We start from the raw sequence: 20,812 nt of genomic DNA on the forward strand, positions 1-20,812 counted from the left end.
ATTGTAAGAGTTCAAAGTGGCTTAATTAGCTACATCTGTTACCCAGCTGACCAGAAAGCAATGCTTGCACTCACCAAAGCAGCATCCCAATAAAACCCTTCTCTACACAGCTCTGTTCTCCCTCAGCCCTTGGCCTGGGGGCCCTGCTAGGTTGGTTGAGCTGTTTACAGGCACTGTAACAATGCTGGTGCTGACTCAGCTCTCATTTCCCTCCCCCCTTCACTTCCTTGTGTTTTTCCCTGAAGTTTTTCCCATTTACAGCCATTAGCAATTGGCTTGTCTACAACCTGAATTAAAGAAATTATGTTTAGCAGGTCACCTGAGGCTTAATGGGGAAAGAGCCATACCATGAGCACGGGGTATTTGGGCTTGGATGTCGTTCTGCAGGCTGCAGATCCAACAGCTGGATCGCATGAAAACAGCTGTCTTCGTTGTTTTTTTTTTTTTTTTGCTTCTGTCCAGGTGCCAATATTCTCCGTGACTCTGCTGGGAATGTCAAGCTTGGGGACTTTGGGGCCAGCAAACGGCTGCAGACAATCTGCATGTCGGGGACAGGCATCCGCTCCGTCACGGGCACGCCGTACTGGATGAGCCCGGAGGTGATCAGCGGGGAAGGCTACGGCAGGAAGGCAGACGTGTGGTGAGCCTTTCACTCGCTGCCCACAGATCACTGCCCTGCTCCCCTGCAGCCACATCACACCTCCTGCCACCCCAACAGCCAAATGCACACCTTGTCTGGATGAAAAGTTTGAAGGAAATTGAAGTCGCTGGTTTGAATTCAAGACACAGTCTTCTGCAGGCTGGGCTTTGCAGTGTTAACACCCAACAACTCTTTTTTAGTTTTTCAGGACCAGTTTTAGTTTTGCAGGAACGGTTTCCACTCATTCCTCGCTCAAACTGATAGCTGGTTTTTTGGCTTTCTGGCTGGTGCAATGTTTACACCCTTGCTCTCAGGCACTTTGGTGGAATTCTTGGGCTGTCCTATGCAGGGCCAGGAATTGGGGTGCTGATCCTTGTGGAGACTCTGAGATTCTATGATATCCCTTAGAAAAGCAACTGAAGGTTGTCTAGGGAAAGCCCATTCATTTAGATATAAAATGAGAGTTATGCTTAAAATGTACTGGAAATGAAGAGAATTTTAGCCTTAAAGGAAAGATGCCCAAACCTGGAATAACAGAAAAGACCCAGGTCAGATCAGAGGTGATCTGCCTGAGTCTTAACTGTAGCTGTGCTATTATTGGCATAGCCAAGGAGCAGCCTCTATCAAAAGAGCAGAATGGTCCTGTGCCAAAATGTTAATTCTGGGGGCCTTAAAAAGGTAAGATTATAAAACTTAAGTAAACGACAAGGACAAAAGGTCTGGTTGTGCCTCCATAGTAAAGCAGGACCTGTTTCCTGTACAAGCAGCGAATGGAAACAGAGCTGAAACCTGTCTTGTCTGCAAAGAGTTAAATCCTGCAGACTCTCCCAGTTGGGATGCTTGGGGAGAAAGTGAAGCACGTGCCCTTCCCCCTGGGTTGGTGCAGTTGTGGATTTCCTCTTGGTGCTGACATTGGTCCATTCCCATCAAAGAGTCACTGCCATTGGCCAGACTCCAGTTCCTACAATCCCCATCATTATTTTGGGGGGATCAGAATTTTCCAGTGCAGCGCTGGTCCCAGGGTGAATGTGTATGGCCCAGAGGCTCAGAAACGTAACAAATCCATCCACCTGGCTCTGTGCCACTGCTGCAGGCCCCTCTCCAGTTTTCTTTTTCCTAAATAGCAGAATATGTGAGCTATTTGTTATTGCTGGAGTGACTTGACATGAAAAACATTCCTGCTGTTTGCTGAATATCTTAAAGAAACCGGATCTGCTTAAACGGTATAAATCAGTCTAAACAATAATATATCCCTGCTTGCTTTTGAGCAAACCCCCAGCACTTCAGCACACATGGTTTGCATTTTCTGTACTCTCTTCTAGTAAGCCTGAAATGGCTGGAAAACTGTAAAATTTTCACGTTGGATTTTAAACTTTGTCAAGAAATCAGTTCTTGCATATTCACTGCATTTAATTCCTTTCCTCCTCGTCTTGGCAGTTGATGCAAGTCTGCCTCTCAACATGTCTTTTCCTTGCACTTCACCTCAAAAGAAGGTTTAGTTTTAAGGTAGAGGAGGCAATTTTGCCTTTTTAATGTAAAGATGTGATAAAACCACAGGATTGGATCTTAAAAACTCACTAATGGCTTTTACTTAATCTGTGGCCTGGAGGAAGCAATTAATCCCTTTTTGAATAAACCCCAATCAGTGCAGTGGTAATGCAGCCATCTTCCCTGGGAAGGTGTTGGAGTCACGTCCCCTCAGAAAGGTGGCTCAGCCATGTCCCCAGAATCACGTCCTTGCCCTGAAGTAGCCTGCAGAGCCCCATTAACTTTACAAGGAATTTTTCCTTAAGGTAATGATGCATCTGTCCCACAGGGATTTAACTTACTGCCTTCCCAGTTTGGAGCTGTTACGACTTCAATTATTTTTTGACTGATGCTTGGTTTCTTGTGAAGTGGAGGTATTATTAGGTTATTTTTTTCCCAACGTGGGCATTTTGAGGCTGTGACTGAAAAGGGATTTTGCTGAAACTGCTTTGTGGGGTCAACAAGCTCTGAATCACTGAACCTTGAGTGTAAAAAGTCTGTTTTCTACCTTGCAACTCAGCAAGTTGAGCCTCTGAGCAGCCTGGTCTAGTGGAAGGTGTCCCTGCCCATGGCAGGAGGTTGGAACAGGATGGTCTTGAATGTCCCTTCCAACCCAGCCCATGCTGTGACACTGTGATTCTCTTAAGTGCCTTTGAGCAGAAGCAGCAGCACCTGGAGTGCCAGCAAGGTCAAAAGGTGCCTTCAGGGACGTCCCACTGGCACCTCTTGTCCCATGATAACACAAATGTTTCATGAGAGGAGAGTTTGAGCAGAGGGGAGCGGGACATGGCACTTTCCTGGCAGCAGGAAAAGCAGCTGTTGGCAGCTCTGGCTCTGAGTGGGGGCACACGCTCCCCCAGGAGCCGTTTCCAGAGCTGGACCTCGCTGTTGGTTCTGAGGAGCTCTCCCTGAGCACTGGGCATTGCTGAGTGAATTCTCATTTGGTTTTTTCCTGTCTGCTTTCCAGGAGCCTCGGCTGCACCGTGGTGGAAATGCTGACAGAGAAGCCCCCCTGGGCAGAGTACGAAGCCATGGCAGCGATCTTCAAAATCGCCACCCAGCCCACCAACCCCCAGCTCCCCTCCCACATATCAGAACATTGCCGGGACTTCCTAAAGCAGATCTTTGTGGAAGCCAGGCACAGACCCTCTGCTGAAGAGCTGCTCAGACACCAGTTTGCACAGCTCCAGTACTGAATTACCTCCCTTGCTCGCAGCTCCTGCCGGGCTTTCTGTGCCCTGTCTTGTCTAGTTGCAACTGCCCGTTGTGGTGCTGCATCTTCAAAATGCCAACTCAGCTAGGCCTAGTCCTTTGGGAAGTTCTGCCAAGGAACTTAGGGTCTGCTCTCGTGCCTGATTCCTTCGTTTGCTGGACTAATGTTCATCCTACCAACAGCTGTCCAAGCAGAGCTGCATTTTTGCCCCAGGTTGCCTGGAGGTGACGTTGCAGCTGGCTGCGAGCTTTCTGCAGGCGCAGGAAGGGGAATCTGACAAGTGTTGTCACTGATAGAACACAGGAGAAAGCTGAACCCAGGTGGGAACTGGAAGAGCTCCACTCTTCAGCAAAACAGAAATGTGCACCAGCCTCCAGACCAGCTCTGCCTGTGGGAGTCCCTGGTTTTCCTCTCCTGGGGCTCCAGAGGCGTCTCCAGCACCTGAACCCAGCAAAAAGCCATGTGTCACGGAGCGTGCGCTCGCTATAGTATGGTATATTTTTCTTCTTGAGTATTCAGCATCTGAAGGTGTTCAGAAGATATTGATTCAAAAGTATGTGAATAGTGTTATTTTATAATGAACCCATGAATTTGGGGCTGGGGGTGAGGGAGGTCTTTCCAGCTAAATGTCAGGATAATCAGAGAATTTCAGCAGAATGCAATCACTCCAGGGCCTGAGGGAAGGGCTCTCCCATTAACGTTGGAAAATCCGGAGCTAGGTTTGATCTGTCCCCGCATTAGGACAGTGTCAGTCAGTTTGTGTCATGCCAAACAAATCTGTGCTCCTGCTTCCTCTCTCTGGGGCCGCTGGGTCCAAACAAAACCCCTCTGGAAGGGAATTCAGTGGAATTCAGCTTCCTCCTGCATCTGTCTCTTTGGCTGGTAACTTTTTACCATCCTTTTAACCAAAGATAGTCCATCTGGTGCCCAGGAAATTACTTCAGAGTTTCTTTGAGCACATGGCCTAATGAGGGTTTCTTGGGGAGAATTACCTGGACATTTGTGTTGGGCACAGGAAGCTGGAATCAAGCTCAACCCTTTGCTGCGTGTTGTTTGAATTACAGGTGTGCAAGTGAACATTTAAGAGTTCTATAAAAATGTTATGGCCTAACTTAAATAAGCTTTTGTAGGAGTCAAGTCAAACAGGGAACCTCAGACAACATTTTAAATGGTTGCAAATATATAAAATTACCTGGAGATCCCCATGCAGGTACCAGCAAAACATATCCAAGTGATTGTGCACTTGGAAGATAGCCTAAGTCAGAGGACTGAGCTATTTCTGTGCTGATTTGGGCACTAATAATCTTTATTTCACTCGTGAAAGACCAGCAGTTTATAAGTGCTGGGGATTCATGGAGTGATTGTAAGTTATCTCTGAGAAATGAAACTCAGAAAAGCAAATGTTAATTAACTAAAACATTGCTTTATAGGGCAACACTGAAGGTGTTCTGCTCTTGTATTGGAAACCATATTAAGGTTCCACACACCTCCACTCTTCTCCCCCATAAAAAATTGAAAATTGCTTCACAATGCAGTAAAATTAAGTTTTTAAGTGAATACTAATAGCAGGATAAGGCAAGTTTTAATGAAAGCAATCTCCTTCAACACATGAAAAATACTGTGTTGAATTAAAAGAGGAAAAAAAAAAGAACCCGAAAAGCCCCAACCAACCAAAAGTCCTGAAAAGCTTTAACGATATGAAATGTTTTTTCTGTGCCAAACCCAGAGCAAAGTGTAGCCAATAAAAACTGGTGTTGGTTTCCTTTCCAGGCTCCCTGCACTACTCCAAGGATGCACTGTCCCACTTGTGGGCACTTAGGGGATCCCTTTTATGAAAGCCCTTGTTCCATAATTTATTTAATTCTAGTGAGAGCACTTCAACTGATCTTTTCCCAACCAGGAACTCGACTCCAGATTGTCCAGACCCTTGGCCTGACTTTGGCCTGCACTTCACTGTTGCCATGAGGGGAGGCGAGGGCGCGACGCTCCCGCTCGGAGCTGGGGAGCCTCTCACAGCACTCTGCTGGGAGTGGGGGCCCATCCCTGCAGTCTGCATGACAAAAGTAGGGGGGGTCAGCACCGCTGGGGGCCCAGCTCTTCAAACCTTGCAACCTAAATGTACCAAAGACTGGAGTCTTCATCCCCTACCCATCACTTGCAGGAATCAGGAGCGCGATGGCATCTGCGGGGATTTCCCCTCTATCCTTGGCTTGTCCTCACCAAATCCAGACCTTCTCCCATGGTGTTTTTTTTTCTCTTGCTGTCCCACATGCTGCGGTCTGGGAGAGAACAGGGCGTGAGGAAACGGCGGAACTTGTGTCAAAGCAACTCAATCCTCAGGAGCTGTCGTGGCTTTTACCTCACCCGCGTCACGGGAGGCGCTTGCAGAGCAGAGCGGGAGCAGCCAGGACTGCTGGGCTCCGTGCTGTCCCCGAGCTCCCGGCCCTTCCTGAGCTGTTTGTGCCTCCTCTGTGCAAAGCCCTGCATTCCAGTCTGGGATGGGAGCAGCACCTGTTGTACAGCGACAGAGAACACGGGGCCAGCTCGGACTGGCGCGTTCGGCACAGGAACAAGCCAAAGCATTACCTGTATGTTTGGAGATGCACTTTTATGAATGTAGTTTATATCGCTCTTTTTTAGCTCTTTTTACATCATGTAAACGGTGATGCCTCATATTTTTTTTTTTTTTTTAATTTATATCGTAAAAGATCATATTTGGTGATTTTTATATATATCGACTGTTACGGGGTGGGGGGGGAGGCGGGGAAATTAATTTGACGCCTTTATGAATTTAAAAAGGAAAAAAAGCAGCTGGTTTTGCAGAGAATTTGCTGATGGTTTATAATGAGTAGAGAGCCAAGCCAAAATGCCTCTTTGTTTCCTCACAGCCCTCTTGACTATGGAAAAGGAAGATCTGGATTCCTGAGTCCACTGCTCCGATGAATAACTCGGGGCTGACATTGATACCATGGGCTTTTAACAGCCCTGGCAGCAAAAAGAGTTTCAAGTGGACAGAAATGTAATTATACCTCAGAATTGAATTATATCTGGCCTCATTATCCTGGCAGACTAGGAAAAAACTGGGAATAAACTCATTTAGGGGAGAGTGGAGGAGGAGTGCCAGGCTGACAATAAGCTATTGTGTCAATTCCAAATGTCATGTTGGATTTCCTGCTGTTCCTTCCAGGGAGGGACATATAGGGAATATTGAGTATTGGGATCTCTGATGGAAGGTGCTGCAGAAATTGAGAATATTCTGTTTGACAAAGAATTTCTTACCAGAGTCCCAGTGTCCTGAAATGGTTAAAACTAATCAGAAAAATGTCCAAGGTTCCCATTGGCGAGGAACTTGGGGGAATGTGGCTGTCCCTGAGGTAGTTAGGAAACAAAGTAGTGACATTTTGGTCTTGGTGTGACGATTCTGTGCATTCCAGGTTATTTGCTTGTTCTCCAGAAAATCCCATCTTTGCCCATTCTGTGGCAGTTAGGCTGCATCAATTTGGATGGAGTTTTGGGGTGGGTTTTTTTTTGCCTGATTTGGAATAATATTCCAAAGGACTGGAAGCTGCTCCAAAGAGTTCCCATTGACACCAGCTACCAACATAGACTGGCCAGGAGGGGAAAGGTAGGTGTGCCAGGAGCAGTTCAAAAAGGAAGAAAAGGATTGTGTTATCACCATAAATGATGCAAAGCAGGGAGAAGGGGCTTTAACCTGGATTGTGCAGAAGACCTTGACCCAGTAGTCTCTATTTACCGACCGGGGGCTTGCAGTGCAAAGCCAGGCCAATGTATCATTTTATTTACAATAAAATTATCATTTATATGAAAGCCCGTTTTGGTGACTATCCTTTTAAAAAGCAAAAATTTGGAGAAGGAAAGCCTCTGTATTGCAGACAAGTGGAAGATCCCGTGAGCTCCCTTCCAGAAATGGAGCTTCCCAGCTGAAGTGGAGGAATCTGGTTGGTCTTGCATTGACTGTAACAGTGATCTGGGGAGAATAAGCTTTGCTGTCCCTGAGTAGGGCAGGAAAATGGGTAACCACATCTCCAAATACTTTCAGGTTTGATTTTTTTTTTCAACTGTGCAGCAGCCTGGGAGCTGAGGGAATCAGGAAGTGAGGCCAGCAGGAAGCGGAACCGAGGGCTCTGCTTTCATTTTCTGAGCCTCTCAAGAAGGAAGGGGCCCCAAGCCTGTGGCATCACAGCCCCTCGGCAGGGCTGCTCAGGGGTGGTGGTTTTGGGGTGTAAATCTGCGTGGTGGGGACAGTCAAAGCTCTTGGTGAGGCCCCTGAGAGCCTTGCCAGGGTGGGTGTGCACAGTCCCCGTGGGGGCTGCGTGTCCCCAGGCCATGCCTGCCCAGGAGCCCTTTGAAAAGGAGAATTAACTTGTCCAACATCAGGCTCCTGTGGTCATTGAGCCGGTGCTGTCCCCAAAATCATTGTCACTGTGACCATGAGACAACTCCACTGCTGCCTGGCTGTGGGTGCACACCCTGAGCCCCACCAGGGCTGTACTGAGCAGGGGGAGCACCACAGAGACCAGGGTCTATTTGTGCCATCTCTTCCTCCTCTGGACTACCCATCCCCATCTTTCTCCCTCTTTCATCCTTATCTCCTGTTTCCATGGCTGTGTCTGGCTTCTCCCAGACAGGACGTGCTCGGCAGAGCTGATGGGATCACTCAGGGATGGAACAGGGGCTCTCACTGTTGATATCACAGGCTGTTTCTCTATGTGGGGGCCCTGAAAAGCCCAATTCCTGCAGAATTGGAAAGACAATGGGGTTCCTGAGCACAGCTGTACAAAGTGTGCCTGGAGGAAAGAGGTAAATAATAATTAAAACCAGACTCGTGCACTTTCTCTGCTTTTCCTGCATTTGTGCCTCCAGCCTGGCAGGGCTTGCTGGGCTCATTAATTTGTATGGACTGTGCTATCCAAACCAGGGGAGTGGGTGTGGGGTGGGTCCAAGGGAGAGCCGTGAGGCCAGCCCAGCACTGATCCCGTCCTGCCCCTGGCACAGCCACTGAGGGACGGCACCTTGGCCACTGATGTGGAGGGGAGGGCACGAGACACGTCAGGGCAAAGGGGGGGATCTAGTCCTGGGGGATCCCCAGGCTGGCGAATGCCTTCTGAGGGTGGTCCTGGGCTCCATTCGGAAGCTGGTGGAAGGTTCCAGCTGGGCTGTGCAGCTCACAGGGCAACACTGATGAGCAATTTGAAATCCTGGTTTGGTTCCCAAAAACCTGGGGGCTCCAGGGGGGCTTCTGGTCAGGGGCCTGCATCCTGGTCAGCTCTGCCCAGTCCTCACGGTGTGCAGGACCCCTCTGAGCACTCCCCAAAGAAGGGAGGGCTGCCTTTTTCCTTTCTCTCCCTCCCCTTCCCTCCCAGCCTCACTCACAGGTATCCGGGAGAATTACCTCGATCCTGCATGGACACAAGCTCTTTCCACACTGCCTGGGCAGTAAGAGGCAGACCTGACCACTAGTCCCACCTCCCCAGGCCCTTGGGAACACAGGACAAGACAGGGAAGGCTGGGAAACCTTGTATTACAAAAATAAAGGCGCGCAGGTGAAGCTGCCGCGAGGCTCCAGCGCAGAACGTACCAGTGGAAGGCAAATATAAAAAACAGACACTGTTAAACCGTGGCAGGGCAACATCCTTAAGGCTGAACCATCCCAGCTGAACTGAGCTGATGTAAACCAAGGACCCTCCTTATCCAGAGCCCCAGCAGTGCAGGGCTGGTGTGGCGGAGCCGGGAGCTCTGCAGTGGCTCACAAGCTGGATAAGCCCCCCCAGCTCATCCCTTTTCCATGGTGACAGGCCTGAAATGGATCAACAGGGCTGGGGGTCCCATGGGGGCAGTTGCTTCTGCTCTGATCTCACTGGGGAGAGGGGCCTGCAGAGAGAGGGCTTCAGGTCTGGGGGGGCTGCACCCTGGTCACCTCTGCCCTGTCCTTACGGCCTGCAGGACCCCTCTGAGCACCCTCCAAAGAGGGGGCTCCCCCTCTCCCCTGCCCCAGGTCCTGCTCTACATCAGCTCAGTTAGCCCAGCTCAGCTCCTCCGGCTCCGCGGGGCTCCGGGAGCGGGGCTGGCCCCGCTCACGCCGACTTGGTCCCGCTCTCCACCTCCTTGTGCACCCACAGCTCCTTGTGCTGCTTGCGCCCGAAGCCTTCATCGTAGTTGCCTTTACTCTTGAAGAGCTGCTGGAAGTGGGGCTTGCAGTAGAATTCCCCGTGGAGCGCAGCGTAGCTGCCCAGGCTGGGGAGGGAGGGCAGGGTTAGCAGGGCAGGGACACTGAGCCGCAGCCTGGGGGAAGTGGGGGGGCTTGGGGACACCGGGACAGCAGAGGGGACAGCATGCAGGAGGGGACCCTTAGGGCCAACAGCTCCCTCCCACCAGCAGAGGCTCTTGGGGGCTGCTGTGAGCAGAGATGGGGGGGGGTCTCAGGGGAGCTCAGCCTCTGCTCTGAGTCCTCTAGAAGGAGGCTCTGGCTCAGCTCCATGTTCCCCTGGGGCTGCTCTCAAGGGGAAGCATCTCTCCTGCCATACCAGGCAGGATTTAGCTGCGACTTGGGCCCAGGTGTGCAGATGAACCTTTGTTTTGCGGTGATGGGTGGGCTGGGGGTCTTTGGCTACTGGCCAAGCGAGGGGCTGTGATGGGGGGGGCACTATTTGGGAGGGTCTTGGCACCTGTCCCACCACGGGGACAGCCCGGCTCACCTGAGCTTGGTGTGGCAGTGCTTGCAGCAGAAGCAGGAGTTGTGGAAGACGAATTTATCGGCCACCAGCCGCTCCATGGGATACACGGTTTTCTGGCAGGCAGTGCACATCTCCTTCACCTGTGCCTTCAGGCTGAAGGACTGGCCAAGGGCAGAGCAAAGGGAGACAGAGGATGAGGAAGGAGTTTGGGACAACCTACATCCCTCCACTGCCCTCTTCCCTGCCCTCCATTCCCCAGAGCACTGGGGAGCAGGAAGCAGCCCCACGTCCCTCACCCTCCCTGGGCCACTCCACTGATGGTGGTCTGGATTGGAGCTTGGCTCGTGGGCTTTTGGCCCTTCCACCCTTGCCAAGAATCAGCAGGATGAGGCCCTGGCACAGAGAAGCTGCCCCTGGCTCCCTGTGGCTGCCCCTGGATCCCTGGAAGAGTCCAAGGCCAGGCTGGACACTGGGCTTGGAGCAGCCTGGGACAGTGGAAGGTGGCCCTGCCCAGGGCATGGGTGGCACTGGATGGGCTCTGAGGTCCATTCCAGGATGATTCTATGGTGTAGAAAAAGCAAAGGTACCTTGGAGCGCTGCACTGTGCTGCCTCCTGAGCTGCTTTTGGCCTCCTAAAAAGGGAAGGAGAAAGCAAAATAAGAGCTTGGCACAAGACCCTGACAAAACCCCTCTGTGACCTGCACCTGCAAACCACCACCTGTGGCTCATGCACGTCTGCTCTGAAGGGCTGCTCCTGCCCCTTGGAGCAGGGCAATTAACTCCTCTTGCTGGAGGTGCACAGGGCTCGGGCAATGCTGCCCCGTGGGTGCTTGCCCGGGCTCAGGGGGCAGTGGCCCGGTCGCCCTGGCCATAGCTGGGTGCCCCTCGCTGTCCCGGAGCCTCTTGAGGCAGAGGTTTTGTTTCCAGCTCCTCTGTCAGCCCCTCACGCTGGGGCTGTGCAGGAAACAAAGGAGCCCTGGGGTGTGGGCTCCAGCTGGGTCCCTGGCAGCCACCCCAGGAGTTTCACCCTTCTTGGCACTGATGGAAGTGCTCCCTCCTTCCCAAAGTCGGGATCCAAGGGGCAGTGGCGCTCCAGCAAGGTGATCAGTCAGGGCTGGCTCATCCTCCTCACGCCTTGTTCCCAAGGTCGGGGCAGTGTGACCCCAGGACATCCCCCCAGGATGTCACCCTGCTGTCCTTGTCCTTCCTCTGGCTGCAGTTTGGCTCTGCCTGCCCAGCACTGCCCCTCTCTGCTGATCCTCACCCTCCTCCCCCGTTCCTCCTGCCTTGTCCTTCCCCATCGTTTCTCCTTTGTATTTTTGGAAACAGTTTGTGTAAGGGACGCACGGGAAGCTCTCCCCTCGCCGGGCTGCCTCCTCAGAGGTTTCCCAGCTGCTCTCACTGACTGAGGTCAGGGACGTGATTTTCCTCTCAGTCCCACGAGGCTGGAAGCAGGAGCCAAAGTCAACAGCGGGACGTGGGCAGCGAGGAGGCTCGGGCCGTGCAAAACCAGTTGCATCCCTTGGCACCGGGAGAACGCCCGCAGGTGCTCTCCTGGGGTTAGGATTTAATATGCTTTTTCCAGGCTCAGCTGACCAGAGCTGAAGAAAATCTGCCTCTCTGAGCTGATACATCCGTTCCCAAGCTACAGCAATCCACTGCTCGTCACTTCTCGGCAGCCTCCTGGCCCGGCCGGCGCGCTCTCCGTTCCATATCTGATAGATCTTCCCTCGGGGAAGGGCCGTATCCTGTCCCAGCAGGAGATGTTCTTGAACCTTTATGTTTTTCCATCTCCAATCACTCCAGCCCTAAGCAGCTCGAAAGCTCTCAGTTGTGATCAGGGAAAGCCATGGAAACACAAACAAACAGACAGCAGCCCGAGACAGCGCGGGCTGAGAGCTCGGGATGGAGCAGAGCCTGAGGCTGGCGTCCAGCGTGCTCAGCAAACAGCACCTTCTGCTGGAACATTCCTGTCCCCAGTTCTGTTGTCTGAGTAGCTGTGACTGTGCCTTTGATCACCCTAAAACGTCAGGTCAGGAACACGGCTTCTGTGGAGAACCCTCCCCCCCGAGAACCCAGACCCAGCCGAAATTCCCATACAAACCCCAGGAGGCCACGTACATGAGCTGGGGCTGGGCTGGCGGCTCCCGTGGCCTGGAACATGCTTCCTTTCCCCTCTCTGTCTATTTAATCCTGAGCTCCGAGTCCGTGGGTCGATGCTGCCTGCGGAAGTGTCAAAGACAGACCTCTTGCAGCACCTGGAAAGGAAATGTCATCAGGAGTGGGGCTGGTTTCATCACCAAAGCCAGCAGCTCTGCAGGAGCTGGTGTGTGCCCAAAGCTCCCTCCAGGGTCAGCTCAGCCCCCTGGGCTGGGGCTGCCTGAGGGAGCAGAGAGACTGAGGCACACGGAGCTGGACAGGAGATGCAGGGCTGGAACACCGTGATAGCAGCTGGAGGGTTTGGGGCTCTGAACAGCTGGAAGGTGCTCTGATGGTCTCTACTCCAAACCCACGCGTGGAAGCACCTGCCAGGCAATGACCCCAAGCCAGGGCAGCAAAACCAGCACCCCGTGTTTCACTAATGCAGCCACTAAAGGACTGGTGTTGCTGGAGGAAGGACTCTGCTTTTAGTCTAATTTTAGCCCTAGAAAAGTCTCGCTGATCACAGCTCAGCAGAGCAAGTGATGGGGATTTTGTCTTCTCGAGGAGCCCACGTCGCCTTTAGGCTGAGCCCCGTGTGATGTGCTGAGTGCCTGGGAGGATGAGGCTGACAGGGCTGGGACCCGCACAGGAAAGAAACACCAGCATTGCAAATCACCCCTTTCGGTGAAAAAAAGAGCTAAAAAGGCACTGACAGCTCCTCAGGGGGTTTTCCCCACTGAACTTTACCTTCAAAACACCCGTGAAAGATGAGCCCTGGTTTGAATACAGAGGACAGAGTGTGGGGTTGGGTGAACACTGCCAAGGGAGGAGCAGAGCAGCGAAAAGGAGGGTGAAGGGGTGGCTCTGCAATGATGGGGATGAGCTGGAGGCTGGAAAACCAGCACCTGCCTCTGCCTGGGGCTGCTTTCCTTCCTACTGAACCCCCTTGGCCTCACATTGCCACCCCAAAAACCCTCCTGCTGCCCAAGGACTGGGCTAGACACTGAGAAAGCCCCAGGGCAGAGACACATCAGGGTGGAGGGCTTGGGGCAGGGGCATCTCCTCAATGCCCACCTCACAGGGACATTTGCAGACACGTCCTCAGTTTCAGGGGGCTCTTTGGCTGCCAAACCCCCAGCAGCTGACAGCAGGCTTGAGTTACATCCAGCAAAGCACCTAAAACTCATGGCTGCTTTCAAAAGCCCTTTTCCCCAGGTCCTGGGCCCTTGGCGGGTGCCCCTCTCAGCCCTGGGGCTGCACAGCCCTGGTTGCAAACGTTTCACAGCCTCAGCAGAGGCCCAGCCCTGCTCTATCAAAATCATTTCCCGTCTCTCTGCGGTTTGGTTGTTATTTCCTGCTCCCCGAGCTTGCTCGCAGGCAGCTGCTGCTGAACCCAGCATCTGCCGGGGGCCAGGGCGCAGCCCCACAGCCCCTCCCTGCCCCCATTCCCTGGGGCAGGAACCTTCTCTTGGTGCCTCCGGGCTCCGTCGGGTCCAACAGCCCAACACAGACCCTGCAGGGAACACGAGGGACCCACCAAGCCTGGTGTCCCCACTCCACACGCGCCTCTGACACAGACACACATCCCTCCCCTTTTTCACCTGCTTTTCACCTTCACCCCAGCCTTTGCTATTTGTTATTTGTTATTTGTTTGCTATGTGCTATTTGTCCTCCCCCCTTCCCTCGCAGCTCATCTTTCTGCCCAACCCCAGCCCTCTTCCCTCCCTCGGTTTTTCCAGACCCTCCACCAGAAGCTGCTCCAGTGGAAGGTGTCCCTGCACACGGCAGGGGTGTGGAACGAGATCATCTTTAAGGTCCCTTCAACCCCAACCACTCGGGGCTTCTTTGATAAGCCCATTTTTACTTCCACCCACTATGTTTCTTTGCCCCAACCCCCTCTCCCTTCAATTCCCCCCCATTTTCCCACCCCGTGGCGGGATGTTTCCCACCCAGCCCCTCTGCCCTCCGTGCACAGACCCCTCGTGCCCGCGCTCTCCCGGCGGCGCTTCCAGCGAGCCCCTCGCTGCAGCTGCCCTTCAGGAGCTGCCAAACCTCCTTCCTGCTGCGGGGCAGGAGGCAAGAGCAGAAATCTCGAAGGGGAAGGGTGTGCTGAGGCGATAAGGGAACCAGAACTGGTGAGAAAGCGCAGGAGGGATCCTTGGAGGCTCTGGGCTGCTGCCATTGCCCTTCCCAGCAGCACAGGTTGGTGCTGGGGCCCAAGGCAGCCTCCAGGAGAGGGGGAACGTGGTGACACAGTGCCTGAGGACACGCTGCCACACTGATGTCACAAAGCCTTGGCAAGGGCTCGGGAAGCCTCGGGGCTCGCTGGCTCTGAGGGGTGCAGCAGGCTGTGTGACAAAGCCAGAAGCTGTGCCCCATAACTGCTAGATCTGACCTGTTCCAAACCTCTGGGCCCTGAGGTCCTTAGCCACTGTCACAGCCTGGCAAGAGCAGGAGTGAGGAGTGTCCTCCTCTCCAGGTCACGCCAGCAGTTTTGGGTTTTTGGCTCAGGACAAGGTGAGAGCCCCTTTGCCTTCCAGCCTCTCTTCATCCTGCCCCTCGTAGAGACTGATGGCTCCAAGCAGCGAGGAGCTTGAGGGGAGGAAGGCAACGCTGCTCGATCACAGAGCTTTTCCCTAACAGCCTCCTGCATCCCCTCCCACCTTCCTGCCCGACCCTGGGGCAGATGGAGGGAGAGGGAACATCTGGGGTGGCCCAAGGCAGTGCCCCGACCTCAACCTGCCTCTGAAGGATCAGGTTTCCTGCAGCCAGGAGGGGTGCAGGGAGCCTTTCCCCCTTCCCCTCTCCAGAGGGGCTGCCCCAGTCAGAGCCAGCCCGTTCCCAGTGGCCCCAGCCCGGTGGGTTTCCGGAGCGCGGCGGGCGAGGGGCCCCTCTCTGCCAGATGGTTCCCATTAGCAGCCCTGGAAGGGTTTGTTTACTGCAGGGATCACTGCTCCATTGCAGGAGGCTCTCCCAAAGGCAAAGCACGGCGTGGGGGAGCCGGGCCCCCTTCCTCCTCCATCCTTGGAGGACGTGGGGTGTTCCCCAGAGCACGGCGAGGCACCTCGGGGGGGGCTGCCAGGCCTTTCCCCCAGGAAATCCTGGGAATCCTGGGTGGCTGTGGGGATGGATGTCCACGAGATCCTGTGCAGGATCAGTGAAACCCACGCACAGAGCAGCACTGAGCCTCCAGCTCCATGGCCATCACCCCTCTCAGCTGGCCAGTGTGGGGAAGAGGGGAACAGGAGCTGGAAGAGCCTGTCTGGTGAGCCTGGGAATCACCCAGCTCCCAAGGCTCAGTTTCTGCAGTCCTGGGCTCTCACAGTTCACCCACACCATGGAACCAAGTGTGGTGCACAACCAGCATCCAACAGGCCAGGCCAGAGCCAGGCACAGCAGTGCCAGGGAAGGGGTGATGGAGAGAGCCCAGTGGCCACAGCTCCTGCTTTAGGCACGGAATCCCTTAATTCTGCTTCAGGTCTTGGCTCTTGTGTGGCTTTGAGCCAGCCACTTGACCTCACTGGTACTGGGGACCCAGGGCAGGTCCCTGCTGGCTTGGCACGGGGTGGAGGACTCCAGGGAGGAGAATCCAGACATTTCTGGGGACACCCCTACCCTGCTGGTGAGAGTCCTGGGGAGTGGGCCTGACCCTGCCTCACCCCATGGCCAGGAGCCACCTTCCACCAGCCTGCTCCACTAATCCCCTTTCCATCCACGTTCTGCCTCTTGAAAGGCTGCCAGTGGGCAGGAAATCTGCAGTGCTGAGGGATGCTGACAAGGAATAGTTGTGGGGAGGAACAGGGCTGCCTTTGTCAGGGCAACAATGGGGGACCCACAGGAGTGAGAGGGAGCCCGAGGGAAGCCCCTGCCCACCCGCTCCCCTCTGCCACTTTCATCCCTGCCTCCCCTGAGGAAGAAGTGCACAGCTCTGGAAGCACCAGGGCCCGGGGGACTGGGCTGGTCCCTGCCCTGCCTCTCAGTGAAGGGCCCACAGGCCAGAAGGATGCTACTGGGATTCACCTGCTTTCCAGAAGCAGAAACTGAGGCAGCCAGTTCCTGGGATTGTGGCTGTGTTTAGTGGCATCCATTAAAAATGATGATCTGAAGGGAGTCTCTGCTCCCAGGGATCATGATTCAGATAGAGCAGAGAAGCACTGCAGAAGTCCTGCCAGGGGGATGAGAAGAGGCTTTTCCAAGCAGAGACAAATTCTCAGTAGCGCCAGACAAAAATTGCAGGTTGAGAGGTTGAGGCTGGACATTGGACAGAAGTGCTTCACTGGGAGAAACTTTGGAAGCCCTGCAGAAGGGACTAACGAGGTGCAACATCAACCTGCTGTGAACAAGCACAACAGGCAAACAGAAGCTCATGGCCTCCCTGCCCTTGTCAGCTCTTCCCTAATCTCTCCCATAAACCAAGCTCCACCTGGAAACATCAGCTCCTGGTTCCCTACTCAAGTGTACATCCATTTACCATCAGACATGAGCTCTTCTCCCATCAAACATTTGCCTCTCAGTGGGATTCATAAAGAGCAACCACATTCAGGAGAAGCAGATTCCTTTTAACCTGTTCTCACCTGGTGGGCTCCCTGTTGCCACAGCCACCGTGGTGGCCTGGTACAAACAGGTGAGCTGGCCTGGCAGCTCCACACCTGGGAGATCTCAGACCTTGGTATTCTGACACAAAACTCCAGCACCCCTGAAACCCTCTGGCCTGATGTATCCTTACATCCCTCCTTGCAGAAGAATCCAAGTGTCTTCCTTCCATTTTGCTCTCTTTTTCCCCTGTCCTTTTTCCTGTCTCCACCTAAAATAATCATTTCCTTGGGGCTCTATCACGAGGCCCTGTTGTTTCAGAAGTCATTTATCACATCCGAGGAAGACACTGAGCCAGCGTGACACGATCTGTGCTAAGACCACCCAGCATTTCATTCTGCTTCCCAACAGCACGTCTTTGATTTCTCTTCCAGAACCTGTTCTAGAAACCAACCTTTCCTCGTACTCCAATTAACGGACCTGTAATTGCCTGTAATTTCCTCCTTCCTCCAACACAACCTCTCAGTGTTGCCTTGGCTGATTTTCTCCTGTGGAACATCACCTGTTACTCACCAGACTCTGGACTGGCATTTCCTGTGGTGGAGTGCCCATCCCTGGAGGGGTTGAAGGGGAGGTGGCACTTGGGGACGTGGTTTAGCGGTGGCCTTGGCAGTGCTGTGAGAATGGTTGGACACTATCATCTTAGAGAGCTTTTCCAACCTGAAGGATTCTCTGATTCCATGGGGTGAGCCCATCTCTTGGGCCCCGAGAGACCCCACAAAAATCTTTTGCTGTTTCATCACCTGCAGCTGCAGTAAGAGCAGGAGTGGGTCCAGCTCCAGGCACTCCAAAACACAGCACAACCCCTTTCCATGGTCCCTGCCTCCACACAAGCCCTACAAAAGCCACTCTTTGCTGTCCAAATGCAGATTGTATAAGAAGAAAACACGACCAAAATCATATTGGTAGTTAAATCTCTCCAAATGTCATTCTTTTTGAGCTGCCCCAGCTATTTTCAGCCTTCATCTCTACCCTTCCTTTTAGGATCCAAGGTGCTGTAGAGCCCAGCATAGGATCTGGTTCTCTGAAATCCACAAGATTGCAGTGGAGCAATGAGTGTGCTGGGAAAAGTAATCCCTGGAGAGGCACATCAGAGGATGCTGAGGCATCTTGCCACTGAAAACCCCGAGCTGGACATATGGAGAGGGTTATGGGCACACCACAGGAGTGAGAAATACGTCTAAAGTGTGCTTAACATTGATATTGCAATAATCCTTTTGTCCAGATTTAATGTTTTCCATCCCAGGGCTTTTGCTAAGAGCGAGGTAAGCACTGCAACACCCCCAGATGGCAGATAAAAATGACTTAACTGGGAGGGAAAAGCAGGCATGTCTTGGGGGAACGTGGCAGCTGCCTGGCAAAACCCTGCAAGAGCTGAGGGTGGGAGAAAAGGAAAAGAAAAACTTCATCACCCTCCAGGACCAGAGGAGTAGTTGAAGACTCCCAGGAATTACCCACTGAAGGAAGCCAGAAGAGGAATTCCCCTCCCTAATGAGAAGTCTCCTGGGATTTTTGCTGACCAAAAAAGATCAGGAACCTGGTTTTAAGCTGCATAAGAATGAAGATGCATCCAACCACCTTGCAAAGTCCCAAGAGGTTGGTTCTGACAGACCCTCAGCTTGGAACCGGGAATTTCCTTCTTGCAGGACTCCCATTTAAAAAGGACATTAACACTGGGGCTGTTTCAGACTAAGCTTGGTCGATTGCCCTGCAATTATTTTGTAATCTACATTAATAATGCTGCAGATGTGCTGCTCCTGGCCTTAAACACACGGCAGCTCAGCTGAGGCACCAGATGTCTTCCCTGTGAGAGCCCTCACACGACGCCTTAGGTGGACAAAGCCCAGTTTTCAAGGCTGGATTATCAGCTTTTTTTCAAAACTGATACCCACACCATGAAAAAAAAAAAAAAAAAACAGCAGAAAATTGATCACAAATATGATCTTCAAGGTATCTTAGCTTGTTTGGAGTGATCCAAGGGGATTAGACAGATCAGCCTGGCTCAAAACACAGTAGTTACAGCACCAGACTGGGACTTGGGAGACCTGGGCTTGATTCCTAAATCTGCTGCTAATTTTGGGTGGTGGTGGATAAATAATTTCATTTTTTTCTGTTCCCTTTTTTCCACTCCCCTCCCGTCGATGAAAACAGAGCTGCTCTCCTTTGTGAAGCCCTGGGAGATCCCTGGCTGTTAAGGGTTATGTCAGAGCCCAGGGCATTTGTGTTGTTATTAAATCTCACAGTCATGCAACAGCCTCCCCAGGGAAGTGATGAAAGACCTGTCGCTGGAAAGGTTTAAATGCAGCTGGATGAGGCGGCAGGAGACACAGCATCGGGAACCGGCAGGCATTAACGAAGGGGGATAAGGGAGTCGGGATCTAACAGGTTTTTCTTCCATCTCTGCTCTTTCTGATCAGCTTAGTAAAACGGATCTGTCCAGCCGCCCTCCGGCGTGTGCTGCAGCACACAACAAAGAGGGAGCTACGGCCCAAACGGGCAGCGTGAGCCCCCAAATCCGCCCCCAAACACGCACCCCCGGAGCAGACCCAGCCAGCACAGGCCTGCTCGCCCCACCGGCTACCCCGGGGCTCACTCGGGCACGGGGAGCTCGCCCCGCTCCCCCGCCGGCTCCGGGGCTCCGGTCCCTGCCCCGGCCGCAGCACTCGCCGTTCCGAGCCCGAGCAGCTCCGGTGCTGCGGGGCCGCTTCCCGGGGCTCTCCCCGCGCCTTCCTCGCTGCTCTCCATCCCCGCCCGCCTGCCGCCCGCCCCGGCTCTCGCCGCCCGGCGCGCTCGGGAGCCGCCGGTGCGGGCGAGCCCCTCGCGGGGCCGGCATTGTCTCGCAGCCGCCTCCCGCCGCCCCCGAGCCGAGCTCACCGCCGAGCAGGAGGGTCCGCAGGCAGGGCGGGGCCGTGCCGAGCTGTGCCGTGCCGTGCCGTGCCGAGCCGTGCCCGGGGCTCTGCCGCCCGGTGTCCCGCCGCAGAGGCCGCGGCCGTGGAGCGGAGCCGCTTCCTGCGCTCGCAGCGCCGGCTCCGAGCCCTTTTATCGCGGGGCCGCAGCAGCGATTGGCTCTCGGCGTCGAACCGGCTTCCAGCCGCTCGCTCCTTTGTGTGGAGCCAGCCTCTAACCCCAAACCTTCGCCGCTCCCTCGGCTCCCAGCTCTCTCTCCGCGGTCGCCCGCAGCCTCCCCGATCCCGGAGCGACCCTTCCGCTTTCTGGCACGGGGTGCAATTAACCCCCCCACGGTAATTAGCTCCTCCAGCCTCTCTCCCAGGAGCTGCGTGTGCAGATTGGCTTCGCTCCAAGCTTTGGACACGGCCCTGGGCTCTCTCCGCGTGGCACTCACCCACCCCACTGAGGGATCCCGCAGCATCCCAAGGGATGCATCCCTCCAGCGTCTGCAAAAGCCACATTTCCCACACCTCACTGCTTGCATGGGAAGGATCTTATCAGGCAGCAGCAGGAAAGGATTCCAGTGCTCCCCACTCCTCACCCTCCAGAGGGGCAAAACTGCTCTGTGATGGTTTCAGAAATCCAGGGTTTGCTCCATGGAGAGCTGATGAGCCGAGCGTGGGAGCGGGGCTGTGCAAGGTGAGTGGTGGATCTGCCCGAGCAAAAGCACTGCCTGCACTATGAAGGCAGCTTCCCATCGTGTTTGGAGGGCTGGGATTTCCCCAGGAGCAGGGCAAAACGTCAGAAATAAACATAAATATTAATAGTTAAAACCTGGAGGTGGTTTCACGCCAGCCGAGGAAGCCGGAATGGCCATGGGTCAGGAGAGAGGCAGCAAGAACCTGTAGCTCTGAGGACTTTACCTTAAGCTGTCAAAGCCCTACAATGGACCATAAATGGAGGAAAATATACAATAGAGTGATGGGAATATCTTTGAAAATGATGATCCTGGAACAAATATTCTTCTTTGGCTCCTGAACACAGTGTGGTGCCACTGGAAAGAGCCAAATGCTGGCTGGAGGTGGCCCAAAGTGAGCCCAGCTGCAGAGACAG

At 53.8% G+C, this 20,812-nt stretch overlaps 2 protein-coding genes across 5 annotated transcripts in view; one reads left to right on the top strand and one right to left on the bottom strand.

Moving 5' to 3' along the window:
• The window catches only part of MAP3K3 (mitogen-activated protein kinase kinase kinase 3), a 35,167-nt gene extending 27,959 nt beyond the window's left edge, over window positions 1-7,208 (top strand). The window contains exons 16-17 of the mRNA XM_053965026.1: window positions 463-640; window positions 3,135-7,208. Of these exons, the coding sequence (XP_053821001.1) occupies window positions 463-640; window positions 3,135-3,363 (407 nt within the window). The 3' untranslated portion in view covers window positions 3,364-7,208. The remainder of the gene's footprint in view (window positions 1-462; window positions 641-3,134) is intronic.
• Window positions 7,209-8,902: 1,694 nt separating this feature from the next.
• On the bottom strand, window positions 8,903-20,120 carry LIMD2 (LIM domain containing 2). Of its 4 annotated transcripts, none has more exons than XM_053965074.1 (5): window positions 19,685-20,120; window positions 12,197-12,298; window positions 10,663-10,707; window positions 10,097-10,236; window positions 8,903-9,635 (listed from the first exon to the last, which is right to left on the bottom strand). In XM_053965074.1, exons 2-5 carry the CDS (start codon window positions 12,236-12,238, stop codon window positions 9,476-9,478), a joined length of 387 nt encoding a protein of 128 aa, XP_053821049.1. In that variant the 5' UTR covers window positions 12,239-12,298; window positions 19,685-20,120; the 3' UTR covers window positions 8,903-9,475. The 4 variants fall into 4 exon arrangements, with proteins under 4 accessions (XP_053821049.1, XP_053821048.1, XP_053821050.1 ...); XM_053965073.1 differs by having other exon boundaries at window positions 12,197-12,333; XM_053965075.1 differs by lacking the exon at window positions 19,685-20,120 and adding an exon at window positions 14,270-14,350.
• Window positions 20,121-20,812: the final 692 nt, after the last annotated feature.

Source organism: Vidua chalybeata, chromosome 26 (genome assembly GCF_026979565.1).
Source record: "Vidua chalybeata isolate OUT-0048 chromosome 26, bVidCha1 merged haplotype, whole genome shotgun sequence".
NCBI classification, from domain to species: Eukaryota; Metazoa; Chordata; class Aves; order Passeriformes; family Viduidae; genus Vidua; species Vidua chalybeata.

Excerpts from the sequence above, each read along its gene's own strand:
- LIMD2 (XM_053965074.1), bottom strand. The coding sequence starts at position 12,238 with ATGTTCCAGGCCACGGGAGCCGCCAGCCCAGCCCCAGCTCAT. Across the intron at positions 10,708-12,196 it reads CCAGCCCAGCCCCAGCTCAT|GAGGCCAAAAGCAGCTCAGG; the intron begins GTACGTGGCCTC and ends TTCCCTTTTTAG. Across the intron at positions 10,237-10,662 it reads GCACAGTGCAGCGCTCCAAG|TCCTTCAGCCTGAAGGCACA; the intron begins GTACCTTTGCTT and ends GCCCTTGGCCAG.